Source organism: Caloenas nicobarica, chromosome 36 (genome assembly GCF_036013445.1).
Source record: "Caloenas nicobarica isolate bCalNic1 chromosome 36, bCalNic1.hap1, whole genome shotgun sequence".
Lineage (NCBI taxonomy): Eukaryota > Metazoa > Chordata > Aves > Columbiformes > Columbidae > Caloenas > Caloenas nicobarica.
This window is the reverse complement of record NC_088280.1, coordinates 1,389,067-1,407,972: the sequence shown is the minus strand read 5'-3', so window position 1 is coordinate 1,407,972 and position 18,906 is coordinate 1,389,067. Positions and strand designations below refer to the sequence as shown.

Here is an 18,906-nt window from a genome sequence, read left to right as displayed (position 1 = left end):
TGGGTACAGGGGGGTACAGGGGGGTTCAGGGGGGTACATGGAGTACAGGGGGTACGGGGGGTATGGGGGCTACAGGGGGCATGGGGGGTATGGGGGGCACAGGGGTATGGGGGGGCATAGGGGGGCTCAGGGGGTATGAAGTGGTTCCAGTGGGGGTGCAGGGAGTACAGGGGGGTTTAGGGGGTACAGGGGGGCTCGAGGGGTACAGCTTGTTTACGGGGGTACAGGGGGGGCACGGGTGGGTACGGCGGGGTACAGGAGGTACATGGGGGACAGGGGGGGTTTGGGGGGTACAGCTTGTTTATGGGGGTACAGGGGGGGTTCAGGGGGTACGTGGGCAGGTTCAGAGGGGTACGGGGTGTTCGGGGGGGGTTCGGAAGGTGCAGGGTCAGGACAGGTCCTGGCTCAGCTGTTCCCCCATTCAAGGCCCCCCCGCACCCCCCCCCAGCAGCAGCCACTCCCAATTTCTCTCTATTTTATGTTAAAATCATTTGCCATGAAAATACAAAAATAACCCCGTGGGTGGCGGGGGGGCGCTCCCCCCGTGCCCCCCTGCCCCGGGCTCCAGCGACCCCCCAGGACGTGTCCCCTCCCCGACCCCCCCGAGGTAGTCAGTGCGATGGGGGGACAGTGTGTGACGGCGGGGGACACGGTGTGTTGGGGGGGGACAGTGTGTGACAGGGGGGACAGTGTGTGACAGGCTCAGATTGGCACCAGGGTGGGGGGGTCTGTCTCATATTTTGGGGGACACAGGGCTGCTCCGGTCCTCCCCCCCCCCCAAAAAGCCCCTTGAGGGGGTAGAGGGGGGACCCTCATCCCTCACCCTGCAGGGGGCACTGGTGTCATGGGGAGGCACTAAGGGACACGGGGCGGGGGGGGCGCTTTAAAGGGGTCTCGTTTTGGGGGGGTCCCCACATTCACGGGGGGGCCGGGGCCCAGGCCATGAGGTGGTGGGTCCCAAAAATGGGGGGCATCCAGGTCCATGGAGGGACCCTCCAGGAAATGGGGGGTCCCTGGATGGGGGGGAAGCCACATTTTTGGGGGGGGGGGCGGGTAGGGATAGGGGGACGCCCACCTCTGTTGGGGTCCCAGGTCACTGCGGGGGGCAGGGTTATTTGGGGGGGGGGCACCCAGGTCCATTGGGGGGTCCCCAGAAGGTAGTGGTGGTCCCAGGGCGGTCGTGGGGGGGGGGGTCTGGAGTTGGGGGGGCACCCAGGTCCATTGGGGGATGCAGGGGGGGGGTTCATGGGGGCACTCCCAGCCTGGGGGGGGGATGCTGGGGGGACCCCCATCTCCAGCAGATACTGAGGGAGGGGTCCAGCGTTTTTTGGGGGGGGCCCCATTTTGAAGTGGGGGGGGCGCCCAATCACAAACAGGAGCCGGGGGGGGCCCAGGCTGTAGTGGTCGGCGGGGTGGCGGGTCCCAAATCACGGGGGGGGTCCCAGGGTGCTGGGGGTGGCCCTGTGGTTCTGGGGGGGGGTGGGTCTGCGGTTGGGGGGGTTCCCAGGGGAATATGTGGTGTGAGGGGGTCCCAGGGGGGTCCCTCGGGTGTCTCAGGGGGTGTCTGCGGTTTGGGGGGGTCCCGGGGGGGTCTCTACCCACGGCCGGCCCTGGCGTCCCCGATGGCGCCCCAGACGTCGAACACGAACTCGTCCGGGAAGGCGAAGTCCCCGAGCTGCGAGTCCAGGGCCTGGGCCAGCGTGTCGGGGTCCCGCGCGTCACGGCCCAGCTCCACCATGGTGGCGGCTGCGGGGACACGGGGACACTCAGGGGACACCAGGACACCCAGGGGACACCCAGGGGTCATGGGACACAGGGGACACCCAGGGGACACTCAGAGGACATGCAGGAGTCATGGGGACACCCAGGAGACACTCAGGGGACACTCAGAGGACACTCAGGGGACACCAGGACACCCAGGGGACACCCAGGGGCCATGGGACACAGGGCACACTCAGGGGACACAGGGGACACCCAGGGGACACCAGGACATCCAGGGGCCATGGGACACAGAGGACACTCAGGGGACACCAGGACACCCAGGGGACACCCACGGGTCATGGGACACAGGGGACACCCAGGGGACGCCCAAGGGACACCCAGGGGTCATGGGGACACAGGGACACCCAGGGGACACTCAGAGGACAAGCAGGAGTCATGGGGACACCCAGGAGACACTCAGGGGACACTCAGAGGACACTCAGGGGACACCAGGACACCCAGGGGTCATGGGACACGGGGACACTCAGGGGACACCGGGACACCCAGGAGTTATGGGACACAGGGGACACTCAAGGGACGCCAGGACACCCAGGGGACACCCAGGGGTCATGGGACACAGGGGACACTCAGGGGACACCCAGGGGTCATAGGATACAGGGGACACTCAGGGGACACCAGAACACCCAGGGGACACCCAGGCATCATGGGACACAGGGGACACTCAGGGGACACCAGGACACCCAGGGGTCATGGGGACACAGGGACACCCAGGGGACACTCAGAGGACATGCAGGAGTCATGGGGACACCCAGGAGACACTCAGGGGACACTCAGAGGACACTCAGGGGACACCAGGACACCCAGGGGACACCCAGGGGCCATGGGACATAGGGGACACTCAAGGGACACCAGGACACCCAGGGGTCATGGGGACACAGGGACACCCAGGGGACACTCAGAGGACATGCAGGAGTCATGGGGACACCCAGGAGACACTCAGGGGACACTCAGAGGACACTCAGGGGACACCAGGACACCCAGGGGACACCCAGGGGCCATGGGACATAGGGGACACTCAAGGGACACCAGGACACCCAGGGGACACCCAGGGGTCATGGGACACAGGGGACACTCAAGGGACACCAGGACACCCAGGGGCCATGGGACACAGGGGACACTCAGGGGACACCCAGGGGTCATGGGACACAGGGACACTCAGGGGACACCAGGACACCCAGGGGTCATGGGACACAGGGGACACTCAGGGGACACCCAGGGGTCATGGGACACAGGGACACTCAGGGGACACCAGGACACCCAGGGGTCATGGGACACAGGGACACTCAGGGGACACCAGGACACCCAGGGGTCATGGGACACAGGGGACACTCAGGGGACACCCAGGGGTCATGGGACACAGGGACACTCAGGGGACACCAGGACACCCAGGGGTCATGGGACACAAGGGACACTCAGGGGACACCAGGACACCCAGGGGTCATGGGACACAGGGGACACTCAGGGGACACCAGGACACCCAGGGGACACACAGGGGCCATGGGACACAGGGGACACTCAGGGGACACCAGGACACCCAGGGGACACCCAGGGGTCATGGGACACAGGGGACACTCAGGGGACACCAGGACACCGGATCCCCCTGTGTCCCCAGTGTCCCCATTGTCACTCCCCCAGCTCGCTGTCCCGGATCCCCATGTGTCCCCAGTGTCCCCACTGTCACTCACCCAGCTCGCTGTCCCGGATCCCCACGTGTCCCCAGTGTCCCCATTGTCACTCCCCCAGCTCGCTGTCCCGGATCCCCATGTGTCCCCAGTGTCCCCATTGTCACTCACCCAGCTCGCTGTCCCGGATCCCCACGTGTCCCCAGTGTCCCCATTGTCACTCACCCAGCTCGCTGTCCCGGATCCCCATGTGTCCCCAGTGTCCCCATTGTCACTCACCCAGCTCGCTGTCCCGGATCCCCATGTGTCCCCAATGTCCCCATTGTCACTCGCCCAGCTCGCTGTCCCGGATCCCCATGTGTCCCCAGTGTCCCCATTGTCACTCCCCCAGCTCGCTGTCCCGGATCCCCATGTGTCCCCAGTGTCCCCATTGTCACTCCCCCAGCTCGCTGTCCCGGATCCCCATGTGTCCTCAGTGTCCCCATTGTCACTCCCCCAGCTCGCTGTCCCGGATCCCCATGTGTCCCCAGTGTCCCCATTGTCACTCACCCAGCTCGCTGTCCCGGATCCCCATGTAACTCTCCAGCAGATCGTCCACTTTGGCCACCGCTCGCTCCTCGAAGGCTGAGGGCTGGGGGGACAGGGGGTCGGGGGGGGCCGGGATGGGGGCATCCCCATGTCCCCCCAAGTCCCCCTGTGTTCCCCCGTCCCCCCCATTCCTCCCCCTGTCCCCCCTTCCCCCCATCTTCCATCTCCCTGTTCCCCTGTCCCCCCACCCTCCCCATCCCGTGACCCCCCCCGTCCCCACTCTGTCCCCCCGTGTCCCCCCATTTCCCCCCACATCCTCCCGTCCCGTGTCCCCCTCGTCCCCGCTGTCCTCCCATGTCCCCCACCTGTCCCCATCCCATTCCCCCGTCCCCCTGTCCCCCCCATCCCCTGCGTCCCCCTCTGTCCCCACCCCGTCCCCCCATGTCCCCCCACGTCCCCCCATCCCCTGTGTCCCCCACGTCCCCCCGTGTCCCCACCTGCTCCTCCAGGGTGGGGGGTCCCCGTGAGCGCAGCCGCAGGGTCCCCCGGCCGCTCCCCATTTGGGGGCCTCCCCCGCGCCCCCCCCCGGCCCGCGGCCCGATCATGTCTGCAAGGGGACAAAGGGAGGGAGGGAAATTATCGGGGGGCCCCTCCAGCTCCAACCCAACCGCAGCCCCCAGGACCCAAGAGGATGGATGGGAAAGGTTTGCGGGGGTCCACATTGGTATTGGGGTCCCCCTCTGTGTCCCCCAGGTTTGGGGGACCCCACAGCTCCCCCTGGTTGGGGGTCTCCTCTGCCCCTCCCTGGGCATACAGCCCTCCCTTGGGTTTTGGGGTCTCCCCCAGGTTTTGGGGTCCCCCCAAGCACGACTGATCCCCCTCAGCCTCTCCAGTGGGTTTTGGGGTCCCCTCATTCTCCCCCCAGAACTATGGGTCCCTATCAGCCCCCCCCAAGGTTCTGGGGTGCCCCCAAGCACAACTCATCCCCATCAGCCCCCCCCGCGAGTTTTGGGGTCCCCCAAGCCCCCCCCCCCAGGAATAAGGGTCCCCATCAACACCCCCCCACCCCGGGTTTTGGGGTTCCCCCCATTTTGGGGGGTCCCAGCACCACTGGACACCTGGGTCCTCCCAGCCCTGGCGGGGGGCTCCCAGTACTCCCAGTGGGCCCCCAGTTCTCCCAGTTCTCCCAGTTGCGTTCCCAGTTGGGCTTCCAGCTCCTCCAGTTTGGGTTCCCAGTACTCCCCAGTGCTCCCAGTACCCCCAGTTGGGCTCCCAGTTCCCCCAGTGGGCTCCCACTTGGGCTCCCAGTGCTCCCAGTTCCCCCAGCTGGGCTCCCAGTTCCCCCAGCTGGGCTCCCACTTGGGCTCCCAGTGCTCCCAGTTCCCCCAGCTGGGCTCCCAGTTCCCCCAGCTGGGCTCCCAGTGCCCTGGGTGCTCCCAGTTCCCCCAGTTGTGCTCCCTGTGCTCCCAGTTCTCCCAGTTGGGCTCCCAGTCCTCCCAGTTGGGCTCCCAGTCCCCCCAGGTGGGCTCCCCGTTGGGTTTTCAGTGCCCCCAATGCTCCCAGTTGGGCTCCCAGTTGCGCTCCCAGTCCCCCTGTTGGCCTCCCAGTGCTCCCAGTTCCCCCAGTTGGGCTCCCACTTGGGCTCCCAGTGCTCCCAGTTCCCCCAGTTGTGCTCCCTGTGCTCCCAGTTCTCCCAGTTGGGCTCCCAGTCCCCCCAGCTGGGCTCCCCGTTGGGTTTTCAGTGCCCCCAATGCTCCCAGTTGGGCTACCAGTTGCGCTCCCAGTCCCCCTGTTGGCCTCCCAGTGCTCCCAGTTCCCCAAGTTGGCCTCCCAGTGCTCCTAATTCCCCCACTTGGTTTCCCACTTGGGCTCCCAGTTCCCCCAGCTGGGCTCCCACTTGGGCTCCCAGTGCTCCCAGTTCCCCAAGCTGGGCTCCCAGTTCCCCCAGTGGGCTCCCACTTGGGCTCCCAGTGCTCCCAGTTCCCCCAGCTGGGCTCCTAGTTCCCCCAGCTGGGCTCCCAGTTCCCCAAGCCGGGCTCCCAGTTCCCCCAGTGGGCTCCCAGTGTCCTGAGTGCTCCCAGTTCCCCCAGTTGTGCTCCCAGTGCTCCCAGTTCTCCCAGTTGGGCTCCCAGTCCCCCCAGCTGGGCTCCCCGTTGGGTTTTCAGTGCCCCCAATGCTCCCAGTTGGGCTCCCAGTTGGTTTCCCAGTTGCGCTCCCAGTCCCCCTGTTGGCCTCCCAGTGCTCCCAGTTCCCCAAGTTGGCCTCCCAGTGCCCCTAATTCCCCCACTTGGTTTCCCAGTTGGGCTCCCAGTTCCCCCAGCTGGGCTCCCACTTGTGCTCCCAGTGCTCCCAGTTCCCCCAGCTGGGCTCCCAGTTCCCCAAGCTGGGCTCCCAGTTCCCCCAGTGGGCTCCCAGTGTCCTGAGTGCTCCCAGTTCCCCCAGTTGTGCTCCCAGTGCTCCCAGTTCTCCCAGTTGGGCTCCCTGTGCTCCCAGTTCTCCCAGTTGGGCTCCCAGTCCCCCCAGGTGGGCTCCCCGTTGGGTTTTCAGTGCCCCCAATGCTCCCAGTTGGGCTACCAGTTGCGCTCCCAGTCCCCCTGTTGGCCTCCCAGTGCTCCCAGTTCCCCAAGTTGGCCTCCCAGTGCTCCTAATTCCCCCACTTGGTTTCCCACTTGGGCTCCCAGTTCCCCCAGCTGGGCTCCCACTTGGGCTCCCAGTGCTCCCAGTTCCCCAAGCTGGGCTCCCAGTTCCCCCAGTGGGCTCCCACTTGGGCTCCCAGTGCTCCCAGTTCCCCCAGCTGGGCTCCTAGTTCCCCCAGCTGGGCTCCCAGTTCCCCAAGCCGGGCTCCCAGTTCCCCCAGTGGGCTCCCAGTGTCCTGAGTGCTCCCAGTTCCCCCAGTTGTGCTCCCTGTGCTCCCAGTTCTCCCAGTTGGGCTCCCAGTCCCCCCAGGTGGGCTCCCCGTTGGGTTTTCAGTGCCCCCAATGCTCCCAGTTGGGCTCCCAGTTGGTTTCCCAGTTGCGCTCCCAGTCCCCCTGTTGGCCTCCCAGTACTCCCAGTTCCCCAAGTTGGCCTCCCAGTGCCCCTAATTCCCCCACTTGGTTTCCCAGTTGGGCTCCCAGTTCCCCCAGCTGGGCTCCCACTTGGGCTCCCAGTGCTCCCAGTTCCCCCAGTTGGGCTCCCAGTTCCCCAAGCTGGGCTCCCAGTTCCCCCAGTGGGCTCCCAGTGTCCTGAGTGCTCCCAGTTCCCCCAGTTGTGCTCCCAGTGCTCCCAGTTCTCCCAGTTGGGCTCCCAGTCCCCCCAGCTGGGCTCCCCGTTGGGTTTTCAGTGCCCCCAATGCTCCCAGTTGGGCTACCAGTTGCGCTCCCAGTCCCCCTGTTGGCCTCCCAGTGCTCCCAGTTCCCCAAGTTGGCCTCCCAGTGCTCCTAATTCCCCCACTTGGTTTCCCACTTGGGCTCCCAGTTCCCCCAGCTGGGCTCCCACTTGGGCTCCCAGTGCTCCCAGTTCCCCAAGCTGGGCTCCCAGTTCCCCCAGTGGGCTCCCACTTGGGCTCCCAGTGCTCCCAGTTCCCCCAGCTGGGCTCCTAGTTCCCCCAGTGGGCTCCCAGTGTCCTGAGTGCTCCCAGTTCCCCCAGTTGTGCTCCCTGTGCTCCCAGTTCTCCCAGTTGGGCTCCCAGTCCCCCCAGGTGGGCTCCCCGTTGGGTTTTCAGTGCCCACAATGCTCCCAGTTGGGCTCCCAGTTGGTTTCCCAGTTGCGCTCCCAGTCCCCCTGTTGGCCTCCCAGTGCTCCCAGTTCTCCAAGTTGGCCTCCCAGTGCCCCTAATTCCCCCACTTGGTTTCCCAGTTGGACTCCCAGTTGCCCCAGCTGGGCTCCCACTTGGGCTCCCAGTGCTCCCAGTTCCCCCAGCTGGGTTCCCAGTTCCCCCAGTGGGCTCCCAGTGCCCTGGGTGCTCCCAGTTCCCCCAGTTGTGCTCCCTGTGCTCCCAGTTCTCCCAGTTGGGCTCCCAGTCTCCCCAGTTGGGCTCCCCGTTGGGTTTTCAGTGCCCCCAATGCTCCCAGTTGGGCTCCCAGTTGGTTTCCCAGTTGGGCTCCCAGTTGGTTTCCCAGTTGCGCTCCCAGTCCCCCTGTTGGCCTCCCAGTGCTCCCAGTTCCCCAAGTTGGCCTCCCAGTGCTTCTAATTCCCCCACTTGGTTTCCCAATTGGGCTCCCAGTTCCCCCAGCTGGGCTCCCACTTGGGCTCCCAGTGCTCCCAGTTCTCCCAGTTGGGCTCCCAGTCCCCCCAGCTGGGCTCCCCGTTGGGTTTTCAGTGCCCCCAATGCTCCCAGTTGGGCTCCCAGTTGGTTTCCCACTTGGGCTCCCAGTTCCCCCAGCTGGGCTCCCACTTGGGCTCCCAGTGCTCCCAGTTCCCCAAGCTGGGCTCCCAGTTCCCCCAGTGGGCTCCCACTTGGGCTCCCAGTGCTCCCAGTTCCCCCAGCTGGGCTCCTAGTTCCCCCAGTGGGCTCCCAGTGTCCTGAGTGCTCCCAGTTCCCCCAGTTGTGCTCCCTGTGCTCCCAGTTCTCCCAGTTGGGCTCCCAGTCCCCCCAGCTGGGCTCCCCGTTGGGTTTTCAGTGCCCACAATGCTCCCAGTTGGGCTCCCAGTTGGTTTCCCAGTTGCGCTCCCAGTCCCCCTGTTGGCCTCCCAGTGCTCCCAGTTCTCCAAGTTGGCCTCCCAGTGCCCCTAATTCCCCCACTTGGTTTCCCAGTTGGGCTCCCAGTTGCCCCAGCTGGGCTCCCACTTGGGCTCCCAGTGCTCCCAGTTCCCCCAGCTGGGTTCCCAGTTCCCCCAGTGGGCTCCCAGTGCCCTGGGTGCTCCCAGTTCCCCCAGTTGTGCTCCCTGTGCTCCCAGTTCTCCCAGTTGGGCTCCCAGTCTCCCCAGTTGGGCTCCCCGTTGGGTTTTCAGTGCCCCCAATGCTCCCAGTTGGGCTCCCAGTTGGTTTCCCAGTTGGGCTCCCAGTTGGTTTCCCAGTTGCACTCCCAGTCCCCCTGTTGGCCTCCCAGTGCTCCCAGTTCCCCAAGTTGGCCTCCCAGTGCTCCTAATTCCCCCACTTGGTTTCCCAATTGGGCTCCCAGTTCCCCCAGCTGGGCTCCCACTTGGGCTCCCAGTGCTCCCAGTTCCCCCAGCTGGGCTCCTAGTTCCCCCAGTGGGCTCCCACTTGGTCTCCCAGTACTCCCAGTTCCCCCAGTTGGGCTCCTAGTTCCCCCAGCTGGGCTCCCAGTTCCCCCAGTTGTGCTCCCTGTGCTCCCAGTTCTCCCAGTTGGGCTCCCAGTCCCCCCAGTTGGGCTCCCCGTTGGGTTTTCAGTGCCCCCAATGCTCCCAGTTGGGCTCCCAGTTGCGCTCCCAGTCCCCCTGTTGGCCTCCCAGTGCTCCCAGTTCCCCAAGTTGGCCTCCCAGTGCTCCTAATTCCCCCACTTGGTTTCCCACTTGGGCTCCCAGTTCCCCCAGCTGGGCTCCCACTTGGGTTCCCAGTGCTCCCAGTTCCCCCAGCTGGGCTCCCAGTTCCCCCAGCTGGGCTCCCACTTGGGTTCCCAGTGCTCCCAGTTCCCCCAGCTGGGCTCCCAGTTCCCCCAGCTGGGCTCCCAGTGCCCTGGGTGCTCCCAGTTCCCCCAGTTGTGCTCCCTGTGCTCCCAGTTCTCCCAGTTGGGCTCCCAGTCCCCCCAGGTGGGCTCCCCATTGGGTTTTCAGTGCCCCCAATGCTCCCAGTTGGGCTCCCAGTTGGTTTCCCAGTTGGGCTCCCAGTTGGTTTCCCAGTTGCACTCCCAGTCCCCTTGTTGGCCTCTCAGTGCTCCCAGTTCCCCAAGTTGGCCTCCCAGTGCTCCTAATTCCCCTACTTGGTTTCCCAGTTGGGCTCCCATTTCCCCCAGCTGGGCTCCCACTTGGGCTCCCAGTTCTCCCGGTTGGGCTCCTAGTTCCCCCAGTGGGCTCCCAGTTCCCCCAGCTGGGCTCCCAGTGCCCTGAGGGCTCCCAGTTCCCCCAGTTGTACTCCCTGTGCTCCAAGTCCCCCCAGGTGGGCTCCCCATTGGGTTTTCAGTGCCCCCAATGCTCCCAGTTGGGCTACCAGTTGGTTTCCCTGTTGCACTCCCAGTCCCCCTGTTGGCCTCCCAGTGCTCCCAGTTCCCCAAGTTGGCCTCCCAGTGCTCCTAATTCCCCCACTTGGTTTCCCAGTTGGGCTCCCATTTCCCCCAGCTGGGCTCCCACTTGGGCTCCCAGTTCTCCCAGTTCCCCCAGTTGGGCTCCTAGTTCCCCCAGTGGGCTCCCAGTTCCCCCAGCTGGGCTCCCAGTGCCCTGAGGGCTCCCAGTTCCCCCAGTTGTACTCCCTGTGCTCCAAGTCCCCCCAGGTGGGCTCCCCATTGGGTTTTCAGTGCCCCAAATGCTCCCAGTTGGGCTCCCAGTTGGTTTCCCAGTTGGGCTCCCAGTTGGTTTCCCAGTTGCGCTCCCAGTCCCCCTATTGGCCTCCCAGTGCTCCCAGTTCTCCAAGTTGGCCTCCCAGTGCCCCTAATTCCCCCACTTGGTTTCCCAGTTGGGCTCCCAGTTCCCCCAGCTGGGCTCCCACTTGGGTTCCCAGTGCTCCCAGTTCCCCCAGTTGGGCTCCCAGCTCCCCCAGCTGGGCTCCCAGTGTCCTGAGTGCTCCCAGTTCCCCCAGTTGTGCTCCCTGTGCTCCCAGTTCTCCCAGTTGGGCTCCCAGTCCCCCCAGGTGGGCTCCCCATTGGGTTTTCAGTGCCCCCAATGCTCCCAGTTAGGCTCCCAGTTGGTTTCCCAGTTGCGCTCCCAGTCCCCCTGTTGGCCTCCCAGTGCTCCCAGTTCCCCAAGTTGGCCTCCCAGTGCTCCTAATTCCCCCACTTGGTTTCCCACTTGGGCTCCCAGTTCCCCCCACTGGGCTCCCACTTGGGCTCCCAGTGCTCCCAGTTCCCCCAGCTGGGCTCCCAGTTCCCCCAGTGGGCTCCCACTTGGGCTCCCAGTGCTCCCAGTTCCCCCAGTTGGGCTCCTAGTTCCCCAAGCTGGGCTCCCAGTGTCCTGAGTGCTCCCAGTTCCCCCAGTTGTGCTCCCTGTGCTCCCAGTTCTCCCAGTTGGGCTCCCAGTCCCCCCAGGTGGGCTCCCCGTTGGGTTTTCAGTGCCCCTAATGCTCCCAGTTGGGCTCCCAGTTGGGCTACCAGTTGCGCTCCCAGTCCCCCTGTTGGCCTCCCAGTGCTCCCAGTTCCCCAGGTTGGCCTCCCAGTGCTCCCAGTTCCCCAAGTTGGCCTCCCAGTGCTCCTAATTCCCCCACTTGGTTTCCCACTTGGGCTCCCAGTTCCCCCAGCTGGGCTCCCACTTGGGTTCCCAGTGCTCCCAGTTCCCCCAGCTGTGCTCCCAGTGCTCCCAGTTCCGCACCGAAGGCCCTGCGCGGCTCCGTGAGCTGCAGCGCGAAGCTCCGGCCACGCGGCAGCTCCTTCAGCATCTTGGCCACCTCGAAGTGCCGCGCGCCCACCAGGCTGCGCCCGTCGATGGCCTCGATCATGTCCCCGACGCCGATCACCGGGATCCGGTCGATCACGCTGCCCTCGCGGATCCGCTGCGGGGACAACCGGGGTCACCAGGGGCCAATGTCACCCACGGGGGTCAGCGTGGCCCCCCACGACAATCCGGGATGTCCCCTGGTGTCCCCATCCCCACGCTGACCTGGGAACCTTCTGAGATGCCCCCATGTGTCACCTCCAGCCCCAGGGCAGCTCGGGGACCACCCAGGGGTCACCATGTCCCTCCCTCTCTCCATGACAGACCATGGTGTCCCCTGGTGTCCCCATCCCCATGCTGACCTGGGAACCTTCTGAGATGTCCCCATCTGTCACCTTCCAGCCCCAGGGCAGCTCAGGGACCACCCAGGGGTCACCATGGCCCCCACAATGCTCAGGGATGTCCCCAAGTCCCCCTCAGCCTCACAGTGACTCAGGGGCCACCCGGGTGTCTCCATGTCCCCCCACGACAATCCAGGATGTCCCCTGGTGTCCCCATCCCCACGCTGACCTGGGAACCTTCTGAGATGTCCCCATGTGTCACCTCCAGCCCCAGGGCAGCTCAGGGACCACCCAGGGGCCACCATGGCCCCCACAATCCTCAAGGATGTCCCCAGGTCACCCCCAGCCCCCCATGGCTCAGGGACCACCATGGGGTCTCTACACCCCGTCATGACAATCCAGGATGTCCCCTGATGTCCTGCTTCTCCATCCCCACCTGGGCACCATCTGTGATGTCCCCGTGTCCCCCCCGGCCTCACGGCAGCTCAGAGACCACCCAAGGGGACCCCACATCCCCCCAGAGTAATCCACATGTCCCTTGGTGTCCTTCTCCCCATCCCCACATTGACTTGGCCCGATGTCCCCATGACCCCCCAACCCCATGTCCCCCCCAGTGACCAGGAATGTCCCTCGGTGTCCTCCATCCCCATCCCCACATTGACTTGACCACCACTTGCCATGTCCCCACGTCCCTCCCAACCCCAGGGCTACTGCCTGTGATGTCCCCAGGTCTCCTCCAACCCCATGTCCCCCCGCAGTGACCAAGGACATCCCCTGGTGTCCTCCATCCCCGCCAGGGGCCACCAGCTCAGATGTCCCCAGGTCCCCCCAGCCCCACGTCTCCCCCTCAGTGACCATGGATGTCCCTTGATGTCCTCCTTCCCCTTCCCCATGCTGACTTGGCCACCAGCCCCAGGGACCCCATGTCCCCTCAATGACCAGGATGTCCTTTGGTCTCCTCCCTCCCCATGCTGACTTGGCCACCAGCAGGAATGTCCCCACGTTCCCCCTAGTGACCAGTGATGTCCCTCAGTGTTCTCCTTCCCCATCCCCACATTGACCTGGCCACCACGTGGGATGTTCCCATGTCCCCCCACAACTCCAGGGTGGCTCAGGAACCACATGTCCCCCTCCAGCGACTACAAATGTCCCTTGCTGACCTTCTCCCCATCCCCACATTGATTTGGCCACTATTTGGGATGTCCCCATGTCTCCCCAGTGAGCAGGGATGTCCTTCAGTGTCCTCCATCCCCACATTGACTTGGCCACCACCTGTGATGTCCCCAGGTGCCCACCAACCCCATGACCCCTCTCAATAACCAGGGATGTCCCTTGGTGTCCTTTTCCCCATCCCCACATTGACCTGACCACCAGTTGGGATGTCCCCATGTCCCCCAGCCCCAGGGACCACATGTCCTCCCAGTGATCAGGAATGTCCCCTGGTGTTCTTCTCCCCATCCCCACGTTGACTTGGCCACTGTCTCTGACATCCCCATGTCCCCCCAGTGACCAGGAATGTCCCTTGGTGTCCTCCATCCCCATGTTGACATGGCCACGACCTGTGATGTCCCCATGTCTCCCCAATGACCAAGGATGTTCCTCAGTGTCCTCCATCCCCACGCTGACTTGGCCACTGTCTGCAAAGTCCCCATGTCCTCCCCAACCCAGGGTGGCTCAGGGACCACAGGAATGTCCCTTATTGTCCTTCTTCCCATCCCCACGTTGACTTGGCCACTGTCTGAGATGTCCCCATGTCCCCCCAGTAACCAGGGATGTCCCTTGGTGTTCTCCATCCCCATGCTGACTTGGCCACTGTCTGCAACGTCCCCATGTCCCCGCAGTGACCAGGGACATCCCTTGGTGTCCTCCATCCCCACGGTGACTTGGCCACTGTCTGCAACGTCCCCATGTCCCCCCAGTGACCAGGGACATCCCTTGGTGTCCTCCATCCCCACGTTGACTTGGCCACTGTCTGCAACGTCCCCATGTCCCCCCAGTGACCAGGGACATCCCTTGGTGTCCTCCATCCCCACGTTGACTTGGCCACTGTCTGCAACGTCCCCATGTCCCCCCAGTGACCAGGGACATCCCTTGGTGTCCTCCATCCCCACGTTGACTTGGCCACTGTCTGCAACGTCCCCATGTCCCCCCAGTGACCAGGGACATCCCTTGGTGTCCTCCATCCCCACGTTGACTTGGCCACTGTCTGCAACGTCCCCATGTCCCCCCAGTGACCAGGGACATCCCTTGGTGTCCTCCATCCCCACGTTGACTTGGCCACTGTCTGCAACGTCCCCATGTCCCCCCAGTGACCAGGGACATCCCTTGGTGTCCTCCATCCCCACGTTGACTTGGCCACTGTCTGCAACGTCCCCATGTCCCCCCAATGACCAGGGACATCCCTTGGTGTCCTCCATCCCCATGTTGACTTGCCCACCATCTGTGATGTCCCCGTGTCTCCCCCAGCGACCAGGGATGTCCTTTGGTGTCCTTCTCCCCATCCCCATGTTGACTTGGCCACTGTCTGCGATGTCCCCCTGTCCCCCCAGTGACCAATGATGTCCCTCAGGGTTCTCCATCCCCATCCCCACGTTGACTTAGCCACTGTCTGCGCCGTCCCCACGTCCCCCCTCCCCAGGCCCCCCCGGTGTCCCCACAGTGTCACCTTGATGAAGGCGTAGCCGGCACCGTTGTCGGTGATGGTGAGACCCAGCGCCTCCTCCGACTTGAACACCTGCACCTCCTTGCGCTGGCCCTTGGTGTGGGCAAAGATAAAATCCTCCAGGCCGATCTGCCCCCCCAGCAGCTTCTCCATGTCCACCTTGTGCGTGTTGAGGGTGCAGAACATCACCTGGGGGGGGACAGCGAGGAAGGGGACATGGGGACACCACTGGGGACATGCTGGGGGGGGGAGAGCGAAGAAGGGGGACCCGGCTGGGTGACGTGAAGGATCTGTCTGCAGGAGGATGCGTAGGACCCCCCAGGGGACATTGGGACCCCCCAGGGGACATTGGGACCTGCCAGGGGACACATGGGACCCCCCAGGGGACATTGGGACCCCCCAGGGGACTTTAGGATCCCTCGCCCTGGGGACACATGGGACCCCCCAGGGAACATTGGGATCCCCCCCAGCTGGGGACACAGGGGACACATGGAACCCTCAGGACTCCCCCAGGGGTTCCCTGCCCCAAACCCCTCTGGGTGCCCGGTGTCCAGCCCCACTGCACCCCCAGCACCCATGGGTGCCACAAACCCTCTAGGTGCTCTGTCCCCCAGCCCCACTGCACTTCCAGCACCCATGGGTGCCACAAACCCCTCTGGGTGCCCCAAACCCTCGGGGTGCTCTGTTCCCCAACCCCACTGCACCCCCTGGCCGCCCAGCACCCATGGGTGCCCTTATCCCCCCCAGGTGCCCATCAGCGCCTGCAGCCACCAGGGTGCCCCAAACCCCTCTGGGTGCCCCAAACCCTCTGGGTGCTCTGTCCCCCAGCCCCACTGCACCCCCTGGCCTCCCAGCACCCATGGGTGCCCTGATGCCCGCCACGTGCCCATCAGCTCCTGCAGCCCCCAGAGTGCCCCAGACCCTTCTGGGTGCTCTGTCCCCCAGCCCCACTGCAGACCCCCAGCCCCCCAGCACCCATGGGTGCCCCAAACCCCTCTGGGTGCTCTGTCCGCCAGCCCCACTGCACCCCCTGGCCTCCCAGCACCCATGGGTGCCCCAAACCCCTCTGGGTGCTCTGTCCCCCAGCCCCACTGCAGACCCCCAGCCCCCCAGCACCCATGGGTGCCCCAAACCCCTCTGGGGGCTCTGTCCTCCAGCCCCACTGCAGACCCCTGTGCCCCAAACCCTCTGGGTGCTGTGACCCCCAGCCCCACTGCACCTCCAGCACCCATGGGTGCCCCAAGCCCCTCCGGGGACCCTGTCCCCCGTCCCCACTGCAGACCCCCAGCCCCACAGCACCCATGGGTGCCCCAAACCCCTCTGGGGGCCCTGTTCCCCAGCCCCACTGCAGACCTCCATCCCCCCAGCACCCATGGGTGCCCCAAACCCCTCCTGGGGCCCTGTTCCCCAGCCCCATGCAAACCCCTGTGCCCCAAACCCTCTGGGTGCTCTGACCCCCAGCCCCACTGCACCCCCTGGCCTCCCAGCACCCATGGGTGCCCCAAACCCCTCCAGGTGCCCTGTTCCCCAGCCCCACTGCACCCCCTGGCCCCCCAGCACCCATGGGTGCCCTTATCCCCCCCAGGTGCCCATCAGCGCCTGCAGCCCCCAGAGTGCCCCAAACTCCTCTGGGTGCTCTGTCCCCCAGCCCCACTGCAGACCTCCATCCCCCCAGCACCCATGGGTGCTGCAAACCCCTCTGGGGGCCCTGTCCCCCAGCCCCACTGCCGACCCCCAGCCCCCCAGCACCCATGGGTGCCCCAAACCCCTCTGGGGGCCCTGTTCCCCAGCCCCACTGCAGACCCCCAGCCCCCCAGCACCCACGGGTGCCCCAGCGCCCACCTCAGCCGGGGGGATGCCGAACGCCTGCCCGATCTTGCCGTAGAGCTCGCGCACGTTGCTGAACCCCTCGACGCGGCCCGTGGGGCTCCCGTGCGCCAGCTGCGTGTGGAACACCAGGCGCGGGCGCAGCGCGGGGGGCGGCAGCCCCGGGGGGGTCCCTTCGCCAGCGCCCGGCCCCCCGGGGGGCTCCCCGCCCGCCCCCCCGCGCCCCCCGCCCGCCTCCTCGTTCTCCACCAGCGGCGGGGGCTTCTTGCGGCGGCCCAGGCCCAGCGGCATCGGGGGGACGGTTTTTTTAGGGGGGGTCCTGCGGGGGTTCGCTGGGTGCTGTAAGGAGAGAGGGGGAAACTGAGGCACGGGGAGACTGAGGGACAACGGGGGAAACTGAGGCACAGGGGAACTTAGAAACAAAGGGGGACACATGGAGGGGTAAGGGGGAAACTGAGGCACGGGGGGGTGGGAATGAGAGATAAGGGGGGGAACAAACGGGGGAAACTGAGGCACAGGGGACACAGCGGGACAAAGGGGGAAACTGGGGCACAGGGGGGTGAGACTGAGGGAAAAGGGGGGAAACAAAGGGGGGAAACTGAGGCACAGGGGGAACTTAGAAACAAAGGGGGACACATGGAGGGGCAAGGGGGGAAACTGAGGCACGGGGGCTGGAACCGAGGGATAAGGGGGGGGAACAAACGGGGGAAACTGAGGCACAGGGGACACAGCGGGACAAAGGGGGAAACTGAGGCACAGGGGGGTGGGAATGAGGGATAAGGGGGGAAACAAACGGGGGAAACTGAGGCACAGGGGACACAGGGGGACAAAGGGGGAAACTGAGGCACAGGGGGGTGGGACTGAGGGAAAAGGGGGGAAACAAATGGGGGAAACTGAGGCACAGGGGGGACTTAGAAACAAAGGGGGACACTTCGAGGGGTAAGGGGGGGAAACTGAGGCACGGGGCGGTGGGACTGAGGGAGAAGGGGGGGAAAGAAGGGACAAGGGAGGGGAAACTGAGGCACAGGGGACACAGGGGGACAAAGTGGGAAACTGAGGTACAGGGGGGTGGGACTGAGGGATAAGGGGGGAACAAACGGGGGAAACTGAGGCACAGGGGACACAGCGGGACAACGGGGGAAACTGAGGCACGGGGGACACAGCGGGACAACGGGGGAAACTGAGGCACGGGGGACACAGCGGGACAAAGGGGGAAACTGAGGCACAGGGGAGTGGGACTGAGGGAAAAGGGGGGGAATGAAGGGACAAGGGAGGGGAAACTGAGGCACAGGGGAACTTAGAAACAAAGCGGGAGACATGGAGGGGTAAGGGGGGGAAGTTGGGGCACAGGGAGACTGAGGGACAACGGGGGAAACTGAGGCACAGGGGGTGGGACTGAGGGAAAAGGGGGGGAACAAATGGGGGAAACTGAGGCACGGGGGGACAAAGGGGGAAACTGAGGCACAGGGAGACTGAGGGACAAAGGGGGGCACAGGGGACATAGGGGGACAAAGGGGGAAACTGAGGCACAGGGGGGTGGGACTGAGGGGGAAGTGGGGGAAAGAAGGGACAAGGGAGGGGAAACTGAGGCACAGGGGGGACTTAGAAACAAAGGGGGACACATCGAGGGGCAATGGGGGAAACTGAGGCACGGGGGGGTGGGACTGAGGGGGAAGGGGGGGAAAGAAGGGACAAGGGAGGGGAAACTGAGGCACAGGCGACACAGGGGGACAAAGGGGGAAACTGAGGTACAGGGGGGTGGGACTGAGGGATAAGGGGGGAACAAGCGGGGGAAACTGAGGCACAGGGGGAACTTAGAAACAAAGGGGGACACTTGGAGGGATAAGGGGGGGAAGCTGGGGCATGAGGAGACTGAGAGATAATGGGGGAAACTGAGGCACAGGGGGTGGGACTGAGGGACAACGGGGGAAACTGGGGCACGGGGGCTGGGACTGAGGGAGAAGGGGGGGAAAGAAGGGACAAAGGGGGAAACTGAGGCACAGGGGGTGGGACTGAGGGAAAAGGGGGGGAACAAATGGGGGAAACTGAGGCACAGGGAGGACTTAGAAACAAAGGGGGACACATGGAGGGGTAAGGGGGGGAAGCTGGGGCACGGGGAGACTGAGGGACAACGGGGGAAACTGAGGCACGGGGGACACAGCGGGACAAAGGGGGAAACTGAGGCACAGGGGGTGGGAATGAGGGACAACGGGGGAAACTGAGGCACGGGGTGGTGGGACTGAGGGACAAAGGGGGGGAACAAACAGGGGAAACTGTGGCACAGGGGACAAAGCGGGACAAAGGGGGAAACTGAGGCACAGGGGGGTGGGACTGAGGGAAAAGGGGGGAAACAAATGGGGGAAACTGAGGCACAGGGGGGACTTAGAAACAAAGGGGGACACATGGAGGGGTAAGGGGGGGAAACTGAGGCACGGGGGCCGGGACTGAGGAACCAGGGGGGATCGGAGGCCGGGGGGCCTGGGGAGTCGGGCCCGGAACTGAGGGCCAAGAGGGGAAACTGAGGCACGGGAGGAGACCCCCGGCGCCCCGAGTCCCGCGGCCCCCCCGGGAAGCACGGCCGCCCCCCCGGGGCCGGGACCCCCCGCTCCGCTTCCCCCCGGACCCCCCGCTCACCGGCCGGACCCTCCCGCCGGGCGCTGCTGTCGGAGCGACACTTCCGGGA

At 65.3% G+C, this 18,906-nt stretch overlaps 1 protein-coding gene across 1 annotated transcript; it reads right to left on the bottom strand.

The window, feature by feature from the left end:
- Positions 1-311: 311 nt before the first annotated feature.
- On the bottom strand, positions 312-18,897 carry GIPC1 (GIPC PDZ domain containing family member 1). The gene is made up of 7 exons (XM_065654954.1): positions 18,858-18,897; positions 16,239-16,562; positions 14,400-14,585; positions 11,331-11,511; positions 4,430-4,539; positions 3,954-4,035; positions 312-1,746 (listed from the first exon to the last, which is right to left on the bottom strand). Exons 2-7 carry the CDS (start codon positions 16,512-16,514, stop codon positions 1,595-1,597), a joined length of 987 nt encoding a protein of 328 aa, XP_065511026.1. The 5' UTR covers positions 16,515-16,562; positions 18,858-18,897; the 3' UTR covers positions 312-1,594.
- Between the last annotated feature and the right edge of the window lie 9 nt (positions 18,898-18,906).